Genomic DNA, 23,284 nt, shown 5'->3' with positions numbered 1-23,284 from the left:
GCCACTGAGCACAGAATCCCAGAAGGCATTCTCCATATGAAAAGACTAGAAAGTGCTGACAAGTGTCCTCTATCTTCCCGGGCTCTCCTGCAGACAGCAATGGCTGTGAGGACACTCACTGCAGGATCGGGCAGTGATTCATTGGGCGGTGCCTAGGGTCACTATGAGTCGGAACCTAACAAGGATGCTCTGGTCTTTATTAAGGGCTGCTGTTTGTCAGCATGCCAGAGCGCCACTCTGTTCACCACAGTGCTTGTTGGCCTCCTCCTGGGCCACAGCTAAAATGGCCTGAGGAATGTAGGCCTGATCCTGGGAGACTGGCTGGCATGAGGTGGAGAAAAACACCTTGCTGACTGCTGACTGAGAGCTTGGCGGCTAGACCCCACCCCCAGCCAAGAGAACCTTGTGGAGATCCAGTTCGTACTGGAATTGGGATTGCAATATTCTTTCTCCAACCAGCAGCAGATTAAGCTCCTTGATCCTTCATTTTAATACTTCGAAGGCCTTGCAAAGACAATATTCTTCCACATGACATAGGGCTACCCTAAGTCAGAATTCATTTTTATTACTAAACAGTAATGACCTCCTTCCCTCCACACCCCTCCTGGAGGGGGAAACAGCCTTTCTCTGTAACGACCCAGGTCTGCACCACGGGTGACTGTGTGGAGATAGACATGGAAACAGACGTTATGTGGCTACAATACCAAAAACATGAGGGAAATTGTACGGAGGAAAGAAAGAAGCAGGTACCTGGGGAAGCAGTACCTTCTCTGGTGTGTGTGGGGGCCCGGCGTTCTTCTGCTGCTGCCCCACTCTGCTGCTCAATCTCTGTTGCAACAAAGACCCTCATCCTCAAGGTTACTGGGGGAGGTAACGGGCGGTAGTCGAGAAAAAAGCAATAATGAATTGTTTGTATTGTTCACTGTTGTCAGTTACATCAATTTTAGAACTCAATTCCTATATATGTTTACTAATTTGTAAAAGGAAGGTTTATTTAATAGGGTTGTGATGAAAGGTAATAGGATATTTATCCATTCAAACAAAAATTTGCATATACATGAAGCTCAATAGAGAAGGTACACAACGAATTTTGTCAGTCATGAAAGAAATAAGAAAGAAAAAAAACCCAAACCACATGTATTAGAACATTTCATTTCGAAAGGCCAGCAAGCCTCCAAAGCCTGAAGTCCTTTAAAACCCGAATCCATCCATTGAAAATGTGTCTCATAAGCATTGTGAAGGCTGTGTCCGGACAGGGTGTGCTATACTGTTGAGTACTCTATTGTTAGACGCTCCAATGGATTCCGATAAAGCGCTAAGGCACCTCAAGGGTAATGGACCAATTAAACATTCAGGGAAAATCTGAACAAAGTTAAAAAAAAAAGTCAGGTGCAAGCAAACTTGTATGCTAACGCGTGGTGGATAAATTCAGAGATTGTTTTTGAAACAGACACTTTTTAAAAGAAAAAGACACTCTAAAGAGAAGGATTAACCCCAGAATGTCTTTGACTTTAGATATAAACCTGAAATTCTATCTAAATGTTGAGGGTGACCCAATGAAACAGGAAGTAGCCATGCAAAAATATTCGTTTGGCAAATTAAATTAGCACTGGACATGCGGCCATTGTGGGGTAAAAAGTCAATCCATCAGGGAGACACAGTTTCAGATCAACTGAATTATGGTCTGGCTTTATCTTGAGAAAGATAAAGATTCTTGACTGAAAATTAGATGAGTGAACAGATTAGAGTTACTAAATCCCCCAGTGGCCAGACTAGAGCATTTTGGAAAAATAAAATTCATTTGGTTCAGAAAGAGTAGTTATTTTCCCTCCTAATTTACAGATTATTCAGAAAGCCTTGAAAATATGTTATTTAAGGCGAGGTTACAGCTTTCAAGAAGTAATTTTGCAAACTGACTTTTGTGAACATATCTGTGTACACTTTGAAGGCGTGAGGGAGTCAAATTGAGCGACAGTAGGCAATAAACTTTGCCATGCATCCTCTCGTGCGGCTGTAGAGACTGGAGCATGTGGGCCCTGTTTGGACACATGTTCAGAGGACAGCTATAAAAGACTTTTAAGGGAGGACACCCAATCCTCAGTGTGAGTCCCTGGGGGTCTCTGCTGCCAACTCTGCTGCAAGTTTGTCCCTCATTCCAGTGTTGTGCAGACTGCAATTCAGAAGCATTTCCTTGGACCTACCCATTCCCTTCTTTTCTAGTTGAGGTTTATTTCTATTTACCATTTTTTCCACAAGAGGAATACTGGATAGTATTTTTGCTCCTCATGTGCCCAACCGATTGTAACGGATTGAGTTGCTAACTCCTTCTTCCTCCCCCAATATGTTCAAGTTTGATCCTCCGTACTTGTCATGTGACCTTGCGTGGGGAAACGGGTCTTTCTTTGAAGATCTCGTCAGTTAAATCATATAGAGTAGCGCGAGTCCTTGTCCCAATCCTTCTGAGTGGTGCTTTGTTAAAGGAGAGCCCTGACCCAGAAAGAGTCCTATACAATGGAGATGCCATGTGAGAATTCTAGAAGCCAAGAAACACCAAGAAATTCCCTGGGCTACCGACAAGGAGAGATTGTCCCCTGCAACTGACAGAAAGAGACCTTAGCCCTATAGATGTGCTGTACTCAGATTCTAGGCTCCAGAGTTGGGAGAAAATAAAGCTTTGTTCTTCAAAGGCACTTGCTTTCTGAGGGTGAGTGATGGCATCCCTAGGTCATGGAGACACCAATACTCAGCTTGCAAAAGATATTCATCCATTTGCATTACATTCTAGATGTTCTAAGTCCTCTCGCTGCTTCCTCGAAGTATTTCCTGTCTTTGCTTTGCTTTTGTTTAATACAATAATCTTTGCTATTTCATCCATTTCAATTCCTTCATCCCTGTGAAACTGGATCTCTGAAGTCCCTGCAGCCCTTGATAATGGCCTGTCCATGCTATAAATCCAGTACAGCATGAAAGATCCCTGTGATTGACCAGATTTCTGTGATGCATAAAAGATTAATACAGGTTTCAAATTCTCCTACCCCGAAAGATGCTTCTCAATGATTTGCATTAATGAAAGACATGATACTGGAAATACACGCTCATTTTATAGCTAGAGAACGTATTCCAATGAGGCCTTTTGCTTGTCACAAGACTGTCATTCCACTGTCCCTCACTTTTTGCCACTTGAACCTTAAAGTGAATTTAACCTTCTTTCTGTAAGAGCAGCTATGATGAAGCTGGACTGGAGTTGCTGTCCCCTCGCTTGTCAGTCACCTTCATCATGAACATGGAAGAAAAAGAACAAAATATCCAGAAAACTACGGGAATGAGGGAGAAAATGATACGCAAAACAATTCATGGCCATTTGCCCTTGAATATTCCAGAACCAAGTGTCTATTCAAAGATGACTAAATAGGAATTGAGGAAAAGAAGGCAGTCATCAAAGATTACTGACTGATGATGGTGGACTGAATAATAAGCCAGCTGGTCGATGGCATTGGTGAGTGTGGGATATTCTGCTGCGTATGCAAAATCCCGAGATGTGACCTTTTTTCAATAGTTTAGACATGAAAGGCAGGGAGAGAATGGTGATGACAGGGAGGATGGGAAGGAAACAGAGTGTCTACAACTAAGACACAGGTTATAAGAAGTGAACAGGTCAATCATTTTAAGATTTCAAACCATACTGGAACGCTAATCTCATCCTTTCCCAAAGAAACAATGAGACACTGGGCAAAGTACAAGAGCTTTGGGGTCAGGTTCATGTGAAATGCAATCTCAGTAGTGCCGCCTAATGTAATGTGAAGTGGTCTGACTGAGTCTCCTGTCGTTCTCCTAGAAAAAGGGAACGGACTGCAATAATATATGGTTAGTAGATGGCACAGCTTAGACAATAAATAAACATTAGCTCTGATCTGTGTCTCAACACCGTCTGCCAATAGTTCCACTTTGCACATAGCAGGACATTTGGCCAGCTTCCCACTTGTCAGCCAAACTGCCCTTACAGAAACTCCCAGAGAGTAGAGGATCATAACCTTCTAAAATGCTTCCTGCTTCTCTGTGAGGAAGTTCCTTATGCCCAGGTTTCCCCCAATGTACTTAAATTCCCTTCTCTCTCAACCCAGCTCTCAGAAGCATTGTGAAAGCCAGGGACCCCCAGTTCTGAATCAGAGTCTCTAAGAGGGACCATTCTGAGTCACTTCAAAGCCCTCCTTTCCCTAAGTAACAGGAATGGAAAATGTCAGCGAAATTAAAAACACCAACACAAGCAAATAGAAAGGTCCAGGAAAGAGAAAGCAATAGTGAAAATAAGAAAAAGGCTCCCTTACCTCCGTTTCCAAAAAAGGGAAAAGGTTGGCACCAAAGAAAGCATTAGCGAGGCTAGACGAGAGGGAGACAGGAAAAGGTGCGGGGTCTGCTTGGATAGGTTTATATGTGGGAACATGATGAAGAGGGAGACCTTTAGGGGGCTGTATAGAGACATACGCCAAGATATCAATAACCCAAAAGTAAAGTTGAAAAACAAAACAAAAACCAAAGCAAACAAGAAAATAACTGAGGACAATAAATTCAAATAGGACAACAGACCTGTGAGACATGCTTGGTGTACCCACCTGGTGATACTGAATCAGAACTAAAGAACTAGGCACTCGGACAGAACTCCTACCAGCAATAGGAGTCAGAGTTAGACTTTCTGGCTTGTCTCCTCCCAAGCCCTTGGAGAAATGTCATTGCAAGGTAGATCATCCCACTTAGTCACATCCCAGCCGTTTGCCCTATGCTCAGGGCCAAAAGTCAAAAGTCAGCAAGTGGACATTGAAAGAACATGAGGGGAAGAAGAAGGAGGAGGAGAAAGAAGGAGGAGGAGGAGAAAGAGAGAAAGAGAGAGAGAGAGAGAGAGAGAGAGAGAGAGAGAGAGAGAGAGAGAGAGAGAGAGATTAGTCTAGAAACAGAGAGGCAACATCAATGCCTGTGCTTTCTCCTCTGCTGTTACTATGGGATCCGAACAGACATGGTTGCTGAGGGTGCCAGGGAGTTTCATCTCTGATGGATGCCAACAGTGGTAGGAGCAGCGCCCATCACAAAAGAAATACATACAGGCACTGACCTTCTCCATAGGCTTTGGCACAGGCTGGTGAGGACATTGGCATTGCTGATCTCTGGCTCAGAGGGAGCGACCCAAGACATAGAGCAAGAATACAATGAGTATCGTTGTAAACCAGCTGCTCATTTATAAGGATGAGAGTTTGAGGTCCTATCTCCACCCTCTTTCACCATCTTTCACACACACACACACACACACACACACACACACACACACACACACACACACACACACACACACTGTTCTTGAAGCCCGACCACTCTAACTGAATCCCGGGAGGTAGTTACTTGCTACAAGTCCATTCCCAGGTTCCTTTGGGAGGTCGTGTCTATGGCAAGCTGCCCTGGAAGGTCTGGATTAGCCCCAGGTTTTCCCATGACAGTTCTATACCTTTTGCCGGATAACTTCATAGATTAGGGGGCCTGACAGGCATCACGACACACTTTCCCTTAGTCATATTTTTCCTTTTATCCCCTTATTTCCAGGTTTCATTTTGAATTATTGTTCTGGTTAGTTCCTGATGACATAATGATCACTTCTTGCATCTCCAATTCAACATCTTTTCATATTGCTAGACCCTGTTCCACACAATAATAAATCCTGACAGCACACTCATTCTGTATTTCCATTGTTACTCATCAACTCTGTGTCCTTACCTCTTTTTCTGCTGGGCTGTGAAGTGTGTCTTTAAAAAATATTTATTATTATTTTACTTATAATTAACATAACATACAATTCATGGTTCAGTCATATCAAGAAGGGTTTTGCAATCACCATCACAATCAACTTTGGAACACCACCCCCTCACCCCCACCGCTCTGCTGTTTTTACACACTGGTGTTGACTCCCGTTCCCTCCTCCCTCTCCCTCAGTGTCCCAAGTCATCATTTTCGTATTTCCTTCAAACCCAGTTTCCCAATGCAGATAATTAACTGCGCAAGATGAGGGCAGATACTAAGCAGAGATCCATCAACAATAGCCTTATACAACAGAGAGGGACCTCAGTCTAATAGAAAGGAGAGAATTAAAAAAATTAGAATGATATTCAGTTTGGTCCATCGGGATATCAAATTCCAAGACAACCTGAATACAGGTGTGAAAATCCCCTTTACAATGATTTGAGATTTTTCTAATCAATACATCGGAATCTTTTATTTTCAGAGAAGTTAAGTTTCTTTTTCGGTGTTTGAGATGAACTTGTTTGTCACCAGAGTCGAGGTCACTTCAGTTTTACTTTTCTTTTAGCTGCTCAGGCCACTATCTGGATTTGAGGGATACGAAATCTGGAGGAATTGGAATTTTTTGTTTTTTAAAGAAACATACGCTACAGATTTACACAGTCTGTCTCAAGAAATGAAATAACAAAACTATGCAATGAAACCCTCCCATATATGTAGTTCTCTTCCACCCCCTCCCACCTCCCTCCATCCTTCCCTCTTTCCCTTCTCAATATCCTAGAGAGGTTAGCTTTCTCTGATGTGAGCTGAAGTATTTTGTTTACTTGCTTGCCATTTGTCTTTTGAGAAGGTTTTTTTTAATTTAAAAAAGTTGCGAAACGATGTTGTTATTAGCTCCTATATCCTTAGGAACGGTTAGCGTGAGTTCAGCAAAAGGCTGCATCTATCCTAGAATGGCAGGTATTTGAAAATCGAGTTGCATGAAAGTCTTAGAATTCTGTAAGGCATGTCTAGGAAGTGACTTTAAATCTATATATGGCAATATTATGGATGAGATGTTAGACATGCATGCATTTCATCCCCATCAGGCCATGGTACAAAGTCATCTTCCATGATAGAATTTCAAGACGTGAAGATCTATAGAAATTTACTGCCATTGTAGTGAATAAACCTTAGAACTATAGAAGCAAGAATTTTAGATTTCTCTAAAAACTTTTTCTTGGGAATTGGGCGAAGGTTTACACAGAAGTTTACCATTTTATATTGAACAATTTGTACATCTTCTGTTTCATCTCACTGGTTGCAAGCCTTGCAATGTAACATTCCCGACCCATCCCATTGCCTCCTGGGGTGTCTTGTGTTTAATTCACCATTCTTCCTAACCCTTCTGAACTTTGTCCTTGGATCAATGCTGCCCCCGTGATAATACCAATTGGTCCTGATTCTAAGGTGCATACAGCTCAATAGTGTTAGCGTTCGCTCTCCAAGCATGTCTAGTATTTGTTGTTGTTTGAGGGGAGTTCGGTTTCAGACCCGAACGATGACCAAGGCTCATAGTCTCTGGGTTCCAGTAGGCTCTATTCTACTGGTAAGCTTGGTCGCTTATGATTTTGAGTTGTGTCCCAAACTATCTCCCACTCTATCCAGGACCTTTCCACGTGACCTCTTTCTGAGCAGTTGGCAGGGGTAGCTGGGCACTATTCTAGTTCTCCCACTCTTAGGGTTTGGAGACGAATGTGTCTGTGGCCCATTAGTCTCGTGGATGAATTGTTTCCATGCGTCTTTGCTTTTCATCTCTCTTCTTCCTTCAGTCGGGGGAGACTCAAAGATGCTCCTTGGATGGCTGCCCACAGGCTTTTAAGATTCCAGTCACTGCTCACCGAAGTAGGCTGCAGAACATTGTCTTTGTGGTCTATCCATGCCAGTTGAACTTGATGTCCCCTGACTTCAGGTCCTGAGCTTCCAGACCTGGCAACATCTAAGGAGTTTTCATAACTTTCCCCCCTATCTTCTCCACCATATTTATGGGAAGTTGCTTAACTATTGTAGTATCCTCAGTTAAACCTATCTATATTTGTGGGTATATTCCCTCTTTCTCTCCCACACCCATCCAGGCTGAATGTCTATCCATGCACCGTCATGTATATAACAGTGTAACCTCTGTATTCTCTCAAGAATTTGCCCTACCTCCAGCATTTTCGCCAACCTGAGAGATTGCAAAGAAAAGGAATGGGGGCATTTCTTCTAAATCTTAACATTTAAAATGCGTTTCCGTAATGTTATCCATTACATTATCTTTTGATTTCTTTTGGTGCATCTAGTGCCCAATGTTCTTTTTATTTATTTATTCTCTTATTTATTATTATTATTATTTATTTATTATCCTCATTATTTATTCTCTTACCATCCCCTAACTCCATTTAAAATTACTCTTACCTGGGGGATATAATTTTTTTTTTTTCATTACATAAACTTTATTAGACTGAATCAAAGCATCACAGACAAGTCTAAAGGAATCATCTAGACTGTTGCTGGACACCTTAGAGCTACTCATCAGCCTGCTGAACTGTTCCTTTTTCAGAAACATAGATACCATCCAAAAACTTTCGGATATCCTTGTTTTTAACTGTCGTGGCTTGCTGAATTAAAGCAGCTGAATTTGACACAAGCTCAATGTCGTTTCCTTCAAGAATTAACTCATCTTTCTGGGCTTGAGAAACAGAACAGGCAACACCTGTCCTCATGCGAACCCTCCGGATGTATTTTTCACCCAAGAAGTTACGGATTTCAACAAGAGACCCATTCTCCTGAATAACCACGTTGATGGGGAAGTGGGCATACACGGACCTCATCTTGTATCGGAAGCCCAGTGTCACGCCCTTGATCATGTTCTGTACATGACTACAGTTCGTGCGGACTGTAGCCAGTTCCTTTCTATTTCCCCACCATTTGTCAACTCGAAGCCTCTTCTTCTTCTTCCCAAGGAGGCTGAGTTCTACGTTGATGTGATTGAAGTCCCTCCGCAGGGTTCCTCGGGGGCCCTTCACGATGACCGTGCGCCCCTTCAGGGAGATGTCCACATTCTCCGGAATGTCGACAGTCTGGTTGCTGAGAATGGTCTTCATTCTCGCAGTAGATGCGGCAAAAAGAGCTGGGGGATATAATTTTTAACAACTTCTTTTTGTTACTTCTGTGAAAGTTTACAGAGAAAATTAATTTTCTATTCCACCATTTATACACAATTTGTTTCATTTGATGCAATCCCCTCAGGGTTACTGCACTCTTCCCACTTCCTCCCTGTTCCATTCATCCTCCTTTCCTCTCCCTTCCTGCTTTCTGACTACTTTAAAAGTAGCACTGGTGGTTAAGTGTCGGACTGCTACCTGAAAGTCTGGTGGTTGAAACCAACTGGCAGCTCTAACGGGTAACTACCTGGTGGTTGATTTATATAAAAATTATAGTGTAAACTCTGTCACATGGAATCTTGATGAGACAACATGCAATAACAAGAAATACTTGTGCATTTCTTGCCAAAACGAATGATTTATTTTGAATCCACCATCTGTAATTTATTTTTTATCTTTTTCTATACACTTTCTTTATGGATTATTTTACATCATTTCATTTTCTACCTCCTGTCCATTTTCTCAATGCTTTTATAACCTTTGACAAGTAATGTAGGCCCTACTATGGAGATTATACCATGAAATCATGACTTATCAGAGTTTAGTATAAATTCACTCAAAAACATAGCAATGCTATAGGTCGGGGGAGAATTGTCCCTGTGGGCTTCCAAGATGGTAACTCTTTAGGGGAGTAGAACTCTTCTATGGAGTAGCTGGTGGTTTGGGACCGCTGATCTTGTAGTTAGCAACTCAACGTGTAAGCACTATGTCACCAGGATGCCTTAATATAAATTAGTGCTGTTATATTTTCACAGATAATGTGATAATATTGAGATATTCTAGTTTTATTTACTCTTCTTTCATATTCACACTATTGTATTTTGATTGTGTGTCTATGCTAAACGCTCTAAGATATTTTATTGAAGTTATTATTTGTGGTAGTTATATAATCTGTTGTCAATTTGAGATTTAAGAGTAAAGGAGTGGAGTTTAGCATGTCAATCATGTCACAGCTTGATGACCTCATATGGAAGTGCCACAGAGATAAATAGCTCATTGTAAGTGGGTCACATGCTCACTCCCTGAGACATTACTGACAACAAACTACATGGAGCCAGAGCGTTGGAGCTGGAAGAGCCACGTGGAGACCTATGCCAGCACTAAGATGCTTCCACTGCCACTGGATCCACAAGAGTTTCCACCCACTGACCTGTAGCTTTCTACACTCAGCATCATTGCATGCGTTGTGCGAGTCTGAAGAGGAACTTACAGACAGGTATCAGACATATGAGGTAATATCTTACTTATGGACTTGGTCTGGACTGGGCTGGGAGGTTTTCTCAATATTCAATTGCTCTTGTATATAAAGCTCTTTCTTATACATATATGAGTATCTATGAATTTGTTTCTCTAGTCTACCCAGACTAAAATATTATTCTATTAAAATATCTACATATTTATGAGAAGGTAACTTAAGTTTAGTGTTCTTTGGAGAAAAGTTAGGCATTGTTAGAAAAATGGTGAGGAGTAAATAAATGAGGGAAAAATGTTGAAGTGCTAGGCATATTCCCACAAGGAGATGCAAGGTTTCCACAGGTCACACGGAACGGCATTTAGAAGAGCCCATCTGCAGAGAGGCGGAACTGAGACAGCTTAGGATATGACATTGGTGGGAAAAGGGAATAATGACTGCTGAGTGGATGAGGTTGTTTTTTTTAATCGTTATATTAGGGACTCATACAACTCTTATCACAATCCATACATGTATCAATTGTGTAAAGCACATCTGTACATTCATTGCCCTCATCATTCTCACAACATTTGCTCTTCACTTAAGCTCCTGGCATCAGCTCCTCATTTTTTCCCCTCCCTCCCTTCTTCCCCCTCCCTCATGAGCCCTTGATAATTTATAAATTATTATTCTGTCATATCTTGCTCTGTCTGACGTCTCCCTTCACCCACTTTTCAGTTGTCCATCCCACAGGGAGGAGGTCACATGTAGATCCTTGTAATCGGTTCCCTCTTTCCAACCACCTTTCCCTCCACCCTCCCAGTATGGCCACTCACACAACTGGTCCTGAAGGGATCATTTGCCCTGGATTCCCTGTGTTTCCAGTTCCTATCTGTACCAGTGCACATCCTGTGGTCTAGCCAGATTTGTAAGGTAGAATTGGGATCATGATAGTGGGGGAGGAGAAAGGATTTAGGAATGAGAGGAAAGTTGTATGTTTCATTGGTGTTACATCGCACCTTGACTAGCTCGTCTCCTCCCCAGACCCCTCTGGAAGTTATTATTTTTTTTAAAGGAACAAAGGTACAGGGCAGCATTTAAGTAGAAACCCATGCTGGTGGGAGCAGGGAGGATATAATTGAGTAGGAAAAAGTTTATTAATTGTAGGGTTAGGACAAGATAGAGGCAAACACAGAAACTTTAGAGAAGTTTTTTTTTAAAACCACAATTCCTTAAATAGAATGTTTCTTACCAGCAGAAATCTTGCCTAAGAGAATCAGAAGATGGCTTTGCAGATGCAAACTTTCTATCTTTTTTTCTTCTTGTTTTCCTTTGTGTCTTCTCTCCTCACATTAATACCTCTCATCATTTTCTTGTTTCTGCCTTTTTAATACTTCTTTCTGTAGACCAGTGTTTCTTGACCTTGGTAGTATTGACATTTTGGGTCATGTAAGTTTTGGGGGATTATCTTGTGGGTTGTAGGATGTTTCGGGCATTGTAGCTGCATCTATGGCCTCTACCCACTAGATGTTACTAGCATACTGCCTCCATGAGTTATGACAATCACAAATGTCATTCAACTTTGCCAAATATCTCCTTGGAGGCAAAATAATTCCCTGTTGAGAATCAGAGCTCTTGAGGATAGGTATAGGAACAGAGATGAGGGAGCAAGTTCGAGATCGGAGTTGAGAGTCTCAAGAGATGCGAGTGTATTTTAAGTAAAACAAGAGATAGGCTGGCATTTCTACGTATATGTCTGATACATTACAATCACAGAACATGACCAAATAGCCGAGTGGTTGCAAACAATAGCAAAGAGCTCACCTCACATTCTTGTGCCATGAAGACGTCATCTGAGGCTTACCTGACCTAGGAGGTTTCATGGCAGCTTCCACTGTCAATTGACAATGATGAGCAGCCAGTTCTCGGCTCACACTATTTTCTCGCTCACATTTGTACTCTCTGCTCCCAGTTCATCCATCTCTGGCATCCAACTCCTTCTCTTGCTTGCTTGGGAAGCTTTCTTGAAGAATTCCAGACCACCCAAGAGACATCACCTACATGACAGCCTATTCTGACAGGCTCTTCAGCAGGCTTCCAGACCAGACCTCCCACTAACTGGCATTAATCTGGGAAAGCACTCCTCTAGAAAAAATGTCCGGACATCATTTCCATAGTTCTCTTTATTGAGAAGCAGCATTGTCTTTGTAACCAACACCAAAAGGACTGGGTAGGAATATGGAAAGTTAGGTGCTCATGGGCCACCAAGGAGACTGGGCATCTTGTTAATAATGTAAATAAGGTACATGGTTCCCTTGAGGGGTGACACCATGACAATTCTGGTTGTGTATAACTAATGTGAGCATTAGTCAGCTTTTCCATCCTGCTAGGCTCAAAAGGAACCCCACAGCTGCAAAGGAGGTGTGGGGGCGCCTCAGAAACATCAAGGAAAAGGAGCCAGATGGAGAGTGTCCCCATTCGGGCTAGAGGTCTGCACTGTCCTCCTCTATCCAGGTGACAGAGAGCTGGGACACAGTTGGTGAGAGGTGATGAGAAGTGACTGAAGCAGAGCCATGAGTAGGAGAGAGAGTAGTGGGCTTCATGGCCCGGACAATGAGAGCTGCGAGTGCTGTGGGGGAGGGGCTAGATGGAGAGTGGAGTTCCTTCAGGCATTTTCCAGGGGCTAGGTTTGCTGACCCATGTAGCTAGAGCTAAACATCTTCAGGACCAAGGTTTATTGGTGGAATGAGCATTTATTGACAGAACTAAAACGGTCTTGTAATACTTACCTGAGAAGGGGGGGAGACCAAGGGACTATGGGGCCAAAGCTCAACTGGAAAAAGACTGTCTGGTTGAAGAACGGTATCTTGAGTCATTTCTGCTCTTAAATTGTAGCCTGTCATTTCCCCAATAAAATCTGGAATCATGGGCATTGTATGTAAGTTCTATGTGGGCATTGAAAGGAAGTATCAAACCAAGAAGGAGGAGTAGAGAGTGGTGTTGGGGGATAGTTGACGTTGGGATTGGTAAGGCAGTTTGGAGGGCGAAGACATGTCTGTAGCTCCATGGGAATGAACCTTGGGTGAGGGTGATTCTCCTCCTCCTCACTTCTGTAGTTAGAGGAGGTGAAATCCTGCCCTCACACCATTGTACAATGTAATAATAAGGGAAGTTTGGAAAGTTCAGTTTATGCTTGAAATGAGATAAGAAGGATAAGTCGCACACGAAAAGGCACTTCCATGGTAGGCACTGAAATTAAGGGTGTCTTGAATACTGTTGCCTATAAGACCTTTCAACATTCACGAGGCATCCACCTGCCAGGACTGGGGGAGAGGTAACACCTAAGGAGACGATCATCTGCTGTCAGGCCTGCCTTGCTAGATAGACTCTGCCTGGGCCAGGCCGGCCCTCCCCAGGGCTCTCACCATAGCCCCCTTCATCTCCTTGTTGCGGAAACTGTAGATGATGGGGTTGCACATGGGGGTGATGATGGTGTAGAGAAGGGAGAAAGACTTGTCCTTGTTAGGTCCATGTGTGCTGCGGGGGTTCATGTAAGAGAATATGGCTGAGGTATAGAAGAAGATGATCACAGTCAGGTGAGAGGCACAAGTGGAGAAGGTCTTGCCCCGCCCCGAGGAGGAGGCTCTGCCGAGGATGGAGGACAGGATGCGGGCATAGGAGACGACAATGAGCACCATGGGGCTGAGCAGCACCACAATGGCCTCAGCAAAGATAACCTTCATGCTGAAGAGGAGATCCCCACAAGCGAGAGCAATTACTATGGGGGCCTCACAGAAGAAATTTTCTATATGGTTTCCTTTACAGAAGGGATTCCGGAATGATATGTATTCAAGAAAGATGCCATTGATCAGCCCAAAGAACCAAGCAGTACCCACCAGTCTTACACAGACCTGCTGGCTCATGATCTGGGCATAATTAAGTGGGTGACAGATAGCAACATAGCGGTCATAGGCCATAAAAGCCAACAGGATGCATTCAGCCACACCCACACAGAAGACTAGGTACATCTGGGTCATGCAAGAGGCAAAGGAGACAGTGTGGTTCTTGACCAGTAGGTGGACCAGCATCTGGGGGATGGTGGTGGTGATGAAGCAGACGTCCAGGAAGGACAAGTGGCCAAGGAAGAAGTACATGGGGCTGCTGAGCCTGGGGTCTGTCCAGGTGATGAAGATGATGAGGCCATTCATGGCCATGGCCAGGCTGTAGAGGGCTAGGAAGAGAGCAAAGAGCAATGCCCGGGTGGAAGGGGAGCTCTGTTCAAAGCCCACAAGGATAAAGTACGTCACTGTGCTGCCATTCCGGGGGTCCACCGCCTGGGGCCTGTTGAAAACAGGGAGAGAAAAGCACAGGAGGGAGAGTAAGGCGAGGGACTCGCTTGGGTCCAGAAAGCCATCTACAAAAGAGCAGGCGAACCAGTGGTAGTAAAAGCTTTGGGACATCTGTAAACCCACGGTAAGCTGAGATCGGGACAGGGCAGTGACAATGCAGGGTCACAATAGCTTGTGTATTTGCTACATACCCCCAAACTGAGCATGGCAGCTCTACTTTGACCAGGCCTCAAGTGCAGCGCTGCGTCTGCATCAGGGCCTTCAATGTTGAAAGAAGAGTCACTAAGTGGGATGCATTTGGTGGGGAAAACGTAAGATGATGTAATTGGGGTGGGTGACTATGCCAAATGAGCAAAGGATGAAGGTACTATTGAGCCTTGGAGGGTTGGAGTGGTAGCGACAGTGGCTATGAACTAATAGAAGATCATGTCTAAGGGGCACTTGATAGATATTGGAAGGTGTATTTTCATAGAAGAAAAATGCAAGACTTTGTGCCCCTAATGTCAACCGATGAATAGATAAAGTTTCTGGGAAAAAAGAAATTTCTGAGAACTGCCCTAAAGTGGCAATGATTTGTACACTACCTGTGGTAGTCAAATGATTTTATGTCAACTTGACACTCCTGGCTAGGGGTGTAGTCAAACCTATCCTGATGTTGTCTCCTTGGGAGTGTGGCTTAGATACATAAAGACTCTGTGGAGACGGGCATTTTCCTCTCTCCCCTTTCACCTGCCTGCTTGCTGGCCATCCCATGAGCTTCAGGAGCCCTGCCATGGAGACACACGATTTTGTACCCACCAGCCTGTGACCTTCCTGCATTCTGCATCATCGTATGTGGATGCGTGAGTCTGAAGAGGGACTTACAGACTAATATTGGACTTAGGGGCTTGAGTTGGACTGGGTTGGGATGATTTCTTGATAGATAATTACTTCTTGATATAAAGCTCTTTCATATATATATGTGTATATATATATATATATATATATATATATATATAAAATATTTTTTGACATATATAGGTCACTGAATTTCTTTGTCTTGTCAACATGGCCTAACATATCCCTGGAGAGAATTATACTTACTTCATCTGTCAGGTCTTGTCAGTCTCACTCTCTTCACTATTGCTACTGCATTATCAATTGCCCATGCTGTGCTTCCTGGCTGGGAGGCCTGGTGGTAAGCCCTTGCAGCCTTTCCTCATAGGAGATAGCTTGCCTAGTGATTTAGACATTTAGGGCTGCATACCATTGGGTAGAAGTGATCCAGCCATCTCTGTGAGCAAAGGGAAGTTATGAGGAGGACACGCATTCAACTTTTTTTGCAATGGCTCTTCAGAGAATTTCAATCCATCCCTTTGCCTCCAGGAATAAAATACTGGTTTTCTTTCTTTCTTTTAAAAAAATATTGGTTTTCATTTTCAGAAAATGGGCATTCGGCATTCTCCTCATTTCTCTAACTCTCATAAGTTTTTGGAAGTTCTTCCTATGTTCCCCTTGTCTCTACTTTCCATGTTGCATTGGAAGTAGGATGTGTCAGATCCCATCCACCTTCCAGGACTCATAGATAATATAATCCTTAACTTCCAGTTCTTCATTTTCTCTTCTTCCACTTTCTTCCATGGACATTCTCACTAGATCTCATCTGTTTGTCTTTTAAAAACCCTTCCTTCTTCCTCTCTCTATCTCCCTGCCATCATCTACTTGTCCTTGGGTATCCCTTTCTTTCCATATGTCCTATACTTTCCATCTTCTCCTTAGGAATAGTTAACTTATTACTTTGTCTCCTTGTAACAATGAATTCCCTCTATGGGTGACTTCCTGATAAGGACAAGGCAGTGTCTGGGTAGTAGGCCATTTCATCATCTCCACTTGGAGTGTTCTACCTTGACCTTGTACCTTGACCTTGTACCTTGACCTTGCCTTGACCTTGACCTTGCCAAAAAGGGCAAGGAAAAGCAGAGACCTCTGTTCCATATAAGATATGGTCTGACAAGGTGGGTCCAATGGACAAAAATATCACTGAGCCCACGCCAAAGACCTCTGAGACTTGCCTAAGAAATACTGAGGTTTGACCCCAGGAACCACTGGGGCCTATAGGAGTAGAAGGGCTTACCTGTGTTTCATTGTGCCAGAGATTCTGATACTTAGGATCTAGAGCTACCATTCAAGGCTAACCATCAAACATTTGTGTAAACAAGGGGGCTTTTTCTCATGCAACCACCTCCTACCTCATTGTGGTGTTCTGGATGGAATGATGTTTGTCACAGCATCATTGTGGCAAGTGATAGAGAAGATCACATGGTGTTTGAAGAGGGGCTTGTCCAGGGAGGATGGTCTGATCTGGTGGGCCTCTCTGGAAGAGAAATCGTACGTGATGACCTGGCTAGTTCTTTGACACCTTTATTACTAAAGATGAAAGTCTGCTTCGGTATATTCCAAAGTGGAACATGTGCTGTACTTTATAGTACAGGTGTGAACATCTACATGCTTTGTACCATTTCTTCAAGGTTAATGATCTTATTTTGTTCTCTCTTTTTGCATATTGTATGTTTTGAGTTTCTTGGGATTTTTGCTTCTTTGTTTTAGTACTAATGAAATTCTAGTAACTTGCTTTGAAAATGAGAAGCTGTTTTTCTTGTTTGTCCATAGGTTTGAGAGTCACCACCTACCACTCAATCTCAAGTTGGCTTTGGATTGGTTAGTTCATTAGATTCCTTTGGACTCTTTGCAAAGGAAACTTCTGAAAGACTTAGCATGGAAGTAACACACCATTGAGGCCCAGAAGTATTTACTGTGCTGAGAGACTGCAACTATGACAGATTCTAACCCACATTGGACAGGAATAAATCTTCTGGCAGAGACTGAGTAGAGAAGAACACTGAAGAAGATAAAGGAACTCAGTTTTAAACTTCAATGTTTCCAGATTTTACTATCTTTTCCTTTAACGTGAAAGAAAATTTAATACTTGGACTAGAATTTCACCCTGAGAATATATAGTAAAAGAGGATTTATATGCAGATCTGTAGAATCTCTATACTAATGGTCATTCTATTATGTTTGCGATTTTTCCTCTTAATTCTACTTATTTATAGGATTGTGGTGAATCTATAGACCACTTTTTAAAGTATTGACATTTTAACAGTGTTGAATCTTCCAGTTCATGAACATGGCACATCTTTCTATTTATTTAAGTATTTTTCATTTTCATTGTGTAAGTCCTCCATGCCTGCAGAACTCGCAAGGAGGGCATGTCGGACTCCCTCTGGCTCTCAAGGGGGAAAGAGAATCCAATTTCTGATCAGCTCATGGTTGGCTTCTCCTAGGCAGAACTTAGATATGACTCCATCCTCCAATCTTTATTTTGATAGCAACCATTTCGCCCACAGCACTATAATGCTCTCCTAGGTTTGCTAATCTGTCCCAATAACTACACAGAACTCACAACAATACTCACAATTATGGGGCCTGTGGGGGAAGTCAGGAGAAAGTTGAGGCTTTCTACTTCCCTAAAGAGTTGCAGTCTCAGAGACCCACAGTGGCGATTCCACCCTGCCCTATAGGGTCGCCATGAGTCAGAGTTGACTTGATGGAAGTGAATTGAGTAATTACAGAAATTAACTGGTTATAATTCAGGATTAGAAATGTTAAATATACAATTACTTTATCTATTGTTCCTTTTCCCCCCAGCTATGCCAGCAGATACACTCTCTCTGGTTTTCAGCCACTCAATCAAGCGGCCCCTGGCCTCTGCCCTGCTTAAACAAGTGTTACAAAAGTCGTTGACAAATACCCAAAGGGCATTCTACTCTGCAAGCCAATCTGCTACCCAAAGGCATTCAGCTTGATTCATTTTGTGGGCCAGAAAGCTCACAGCTCTAGTTCTAGCAAGTCACTGCCTCTTTGTGCCGGGTCCTCAGTATCCAAAAGATACCTCCATCTCATGATTCCTCTTCTTTGAGGGTTGAGAGATACCCAGCTTCCTCCTTCTGAAATGCCTCAGCAGAATGTCAAAATTAGCCAGTCCCTGCAGTAGAGTCCTATAACCTTACTGGTATGCACCCACCCAGTCATTTGGTGAGAGTTATGAAGATTATATAATATTATATAAAATAATAGATAAATAAGTAAATAAAATAATAAATATTAAATTTAATATATGCCCTGAATAATAATAAGGGATTTCCCTTCTAGTCCAAAGTCTCTTAGGGTTTTCACCAAGAGAGGATGTTGGATCTTATCAATTACTTTTTTTAATTCCATAAAGTGATCATAGGTTTATTTTCTTTGTTCTATTGATGCTATACATTATGTTAATTTATTTGTAATGTTGAACCATCCTTGCATTTCTGTACTAAATCTCCCTTGGCCATGGTATCTGTCTCTTTTACTATGCTGTTAGATCCTGTTCACTAGTAATTTGTTGAGGGTTTTTGCATATATTCATAAGTGATATTGGGCCAAGTTTTCTCATCTTGTCTTGTCTTTTGTCCGATTGGACTATCAGGCCTATGCTTTCTTCATAGAATCACTTAGGGAATATTCTTTCCTTCTCTATGCTTTGGAAGAGTTCACAAGTACTGTTGTCAATTATTCTCTCCATATTTGATAATGTAATTTTATTTTATTGTAAGAGTATCTCTGTGCATTTTTATTATTAAGATATATTAGTTGATGCCATTTTATATCACAGAAGAACTTTTGATAAGTTATGTTGCATAGTTAGCCAAACACAATTTTTCAAGGAGAAAAACAAATAAGGAATGCATGTTCAGCCTGGAGTCCAAATACCCTTGTTTATGTTGTTGTTAGATACTGTCGAGTCAGTTCTGATTCAGAGTGGCCCTGTGCACAACAGAATGAAACACCGCCTGGTCCTGCTCCATCCTCACAATTGTTCTTATGTTTGAGCTCATTATTGCAGCCACTGTGCCAATCCATCTTGTTGAAGGGCTTCCCTTTATCACTGTCTGTCTACTTTACCAAGCATGCTGTCCTTCTCCGGGGACTGGTCTCTCCCTCCTGATAACATGTCCAAGGTATGTGAGACAAAAACTTGTCATCCGTGCCTCTAGGGAGCATCCTGGCTATATTTATTCTAAGAAAGATCAGTTTGTTTGTCAGTTCTTGGTACTTTCAATATTTTTCATCAGCATCATAATTCAAATGCATCAATTCATCTTTAGTTTTCCTTAGTCAACGTCCAACTCTTACATGCATATAAGGTGACTGGAAATACCATGGCTTGGTGCAGGGACACATTAGGCTTCATAGTGACATCTTTACTTTTCAACACTTTTTTTAGTAGCTTAGAATTGATTTAATTAACCTATTTTTTCCCTGGCCTTTAAGAAAAGCAAAGGGCTCAAAAGCAATTCCACATTCCAAAAAAGCAATGATTAGCACTGGGGCAGTAGCCAAATGAGAGCAGAAATAAGAATGCCTTGGACATTTTCATATTTTACCCTGATGTAATACCAATCCCTGGTTAACTATAGCTCTGATGGGTTAAGGGATTGAAACGATAAATGTTGTTGAACGTCAGTAAATAACTTCTTTCCTTTGTCTGATGCTTCCTTTCACTGAAGAAAATTCTAATAAAAGAAACAGCCTGGGCCTCTCCCCTCTCCATTCATTCCGTCTCAGGGAAGGTGGAGTGGCTACTGGACTATGAAGTTCACAAGGAGACATCAAGCACGTGTGGGATAGCCCTGTTACATGTAGCTGGATTTGTACACTGTGGGAGAACTGGAACAGTAACCAGAATGGGAAAAATTATAAACTGATTTCCTGGTAGAAAATATCCCCTTAAAAAACAAGGGCAGTGTGCACATTGCCTAGAAGCCTTGACTGACAGAATCAGAACAGCAGTCCCCTGCTCAAAGATGGTGACCAGCCATACCTTGTTGACTGTGTGTCAACTCACCACAGTCCTCGTAGTCGCCCAGCCTCGAACATCAGGCTCCTGACGCTGCTCACTACACTTCTGAGTGAACTATTCCAGTGCTTCTGACCATAATCATCCTATTTGGTTGTTCCAGTTTTACCTCATTGTCCATATTCACTTGCTTAAACAGTTGAGCACCATGCGATCCAGAAATCCCACTCCTAGATAAATATCCTAGAGAACTGAGTCCTGACATGGACAGATACACGCACACCCATGTTCCTCACTTTATTCACAACTACAAAAAGGTGAAAACAAATTATGTACTCATCAATGGATAAATGCATAAATAATAATTACACACAATGGAATATTATACAATAAGAATAATAATAAGGAATCTGTGAAACACTTCATTATGTGGGTGAATCTGGAAGACATTCTGCTGAGGGAAATAAACCAATAACAAGTGGATAAATATTGCATGAGACCACTCTTAGAAAAAGTGAAGAAAAGGTTTACACACAGAAAGAAATGTTGCTTGATGGCCGCCTGGAACGGGAAGGGAAGTGGGAGGAAAACACTAGCTAGCGAGTAGACATGAGGGAAAGGGAATTTCCCTTCATTCAATACTATAAGAATGAAGCACACAACGTGATCAAGATAAAAGAAGACCCTGAAAGGGAACACAGGAAGAAAAGACAACAAAGGTAGATACTATTACATACACAATTGTGCAGTAAGAATAATTCCTGTGAGTAGGTAGACATGCAAGCTCAGCAGGTTTGACAGGATATTTCTACATATGTATTTGTATATGCTGAAAAATATCAAAGGGTCTAGTAGAGCATACAGGAGGAAAGTTCTGACATTTTCTTAGCTATAACCAAACACCTTGGGGTGGGGTGGGGAATAGGGACGAGTGGCCTGTGGATTTGAAACCGCAGTCTCAGGGGACACTGAGGCCAATTGGTATAATATAGTCCACCAAGACAATGACCTACATCCTACTACGATGAATAGCAATTGGGGTCTGAAGAGCCAGCAAAGAATCATCTAAGATAGAATGATGGGCTTCAGAAAGTTTGTGGGAACAATCCATTGTCTTTTTCTTCCATTTTTCTACAAAAGTTTGAAGCCCTCTTAAATTGGTTTATCTTTTTCCAGGGCAAAGAAGAGTGAACACATTTTTAAAACTCAAGAAAGCAACGACTCCAAAGGAATAAAAGAGGGCTGGAATCACAGCCTGCGCGACTCTGAAACGGACGACCAGCACTGATGACTACCAGGGTCAGGAGTAAACGGCTCTACACAGAGGGGTGGGGGGTGAGGCAGGGAAGAAGTAGAACAAAATTTAAAGTCATAAGGAAGGGCAGGCTTACTGATCTAATAGAGACTGGTGCCTTTTCGACATCCCTCAACCCTGCAAATAAACTCAGCCCAATGATCAACTTTTGTCCTTTTTCAATCAAACAGTGGACAGGCCTAGACGGTGAATTACACCAGGGAAGGAAGTACTGCTCGGTCTGTGTGAGGCCAAAGGGGCAACATTTGCCCCCAAACAAAGCTCAGAAGGCAGGAAGGGGCAAGAAAGAAGGATGAATGGAAATGGGGAACCCAGGGAGGAAGTGCAAAGACGCTGTAATCTAGACTGGGGGAATTGCAATCAATGTCATGAAACAAACTGTGTACAAATCGTCGGGTGAAAAACTAACACGCTCTGCTGTTTGCACACCATGGTGAAAAGTTCAAAAGAATGAATCATTTAAAAAAATGAAAAAATGAGGAATAAAATTACATTGGTTCCAATTCGCAATGGAGGCAATGCTTTGGAACATAAGAACAACCAGATCTTAGCTAAAGAGGATGACAATAACAATGCTAGTCATTGGGCGTGGCGGTAGGTGGAAGGTACAAGAACCAAACACTGAAAATGGGTCTCCAAGATACTGAATGAAATTCATCTTGGAACTACCTCTATGACGACCTGTTTTTGTTTCCTTGGTTTTCTGACCCCATTTCCTTCAAGGAAAGGAATGCTACCTGGAAGAATTTTCTTCTCATAAGGTCTTTAAAACATTAAAATGATTGCCTAAGGATTAGAGTTTCCTGCTGGGAAGTATTTGAGACTACTACACTGCCAGTTCCAGTAGAGCAGCTCTGGTTTTATTTGCTCTAGTCCAAAGTCACGGGCCAGGCTCCGGCCTGCGCAGTTGTCAGTACCGACAGGAAAATCCACAGCTCGGCCTCCTAATCAACTTTCTGAGCCAACAGTATTGCCAGACCCTTCTTCACAGAACTCACAATCCGAGGTCACTCTTTCAAGCATCCATATTAATCCATTGCCGTCGCGTCCATTTTGGCTCCTAGAGACAGTACGTAGCGTTTCTGAGGCTTTGTACATCTTTACAGGAGCAGGCAGCCTCAGCTTTCTTCTGTTCGTAGACTTTGAAATACGCATCTTGGGGGTGGCAGCTCACCACTTAACCCACAACACCGCTAGGTCTCTTAGTCTCCATATGATAAAGCCAGTCCGTGCTGGTGAGTCTTCTTTATCTTTACCTACTCTCATACAGGCTCGTACACATCAGCTACTCCTTCCCTTTCTCCAACAGTTTTCTAACGCCCTTACTTTCTACCTATGCGATGTCTCCTTCTTGGGAACAGACCCGCCCACCCACCTTCATTTTTCTCCAGTTGACAAGCTGTCATTCCTGGAGGATGAAGCCCAACGCTTGCACCCACAGTCAAGTCTTCAGTGATTGCTGCCCATTTCACCCTGGGTGAAGTTGCATTTGCTCCTGTCTCTACTAGCAAACCAAACCAAACCAAACCAAACCAACAAACAAAGAAAAACATCCGTCACAAGTTGTGAGGACTTCCGTAGATGGTCAACTGTTATGTTTAGGTGACGGGA

The 23,284-nt window shown here is 42.5% G+C and overlaps 1 protein-coding gene and 1 pseudogene across 1 annotated transcript; both read right to left on the bottom strand.

Moving 5' to 3' along the window:
• Positions 1 to 8,227: 8,227 nt before the first annotated feature.
• Positions 8,228 to 8,929, bottom strand: LOC142450175 (large ribosomal subunit protein uL6 pseudogene; annotated as a pseudogene).
• Positions 8,930 to 13,511: 4,582 nt separating this feature from the next.
• Positions 13,512 to 14,594, bottom strand: LOC142451530 (olfactory receptor 10AD1-like). The gene has a single exon (XM_075553311.1). It carries the CDS (start codon positions 14,592 to 14,594, stop codon positions 13,512 to 13,514), a length of 1,083 nt encoding a protein of 360 aa, XP_075409426.1.
• Between the last annotated feature and the right edge of the window lie 8,690 nt (positions 14,595 to 23,284).

The sequence above is a fragment of the Tenrec ecaudatus genome, chromosome 6 (assembly GCF_050624435.1).
Source record: "Tenrec ecaudatus isolate mTenEca1 chromosome 6, mTenEca1.hap1, whole genome shotgun sequence".
Classification (NCBI taxonomy): domain Eukaryota; kingdom Metazoa; phylum Chordata; class Mammalia; order Afrosoricida; family Tenrecidae; genus Tenrec; species Tenrec ecaudatus.
This window is presented reverse-complemented; position numbering and strand designations above follow the sequence as displayed.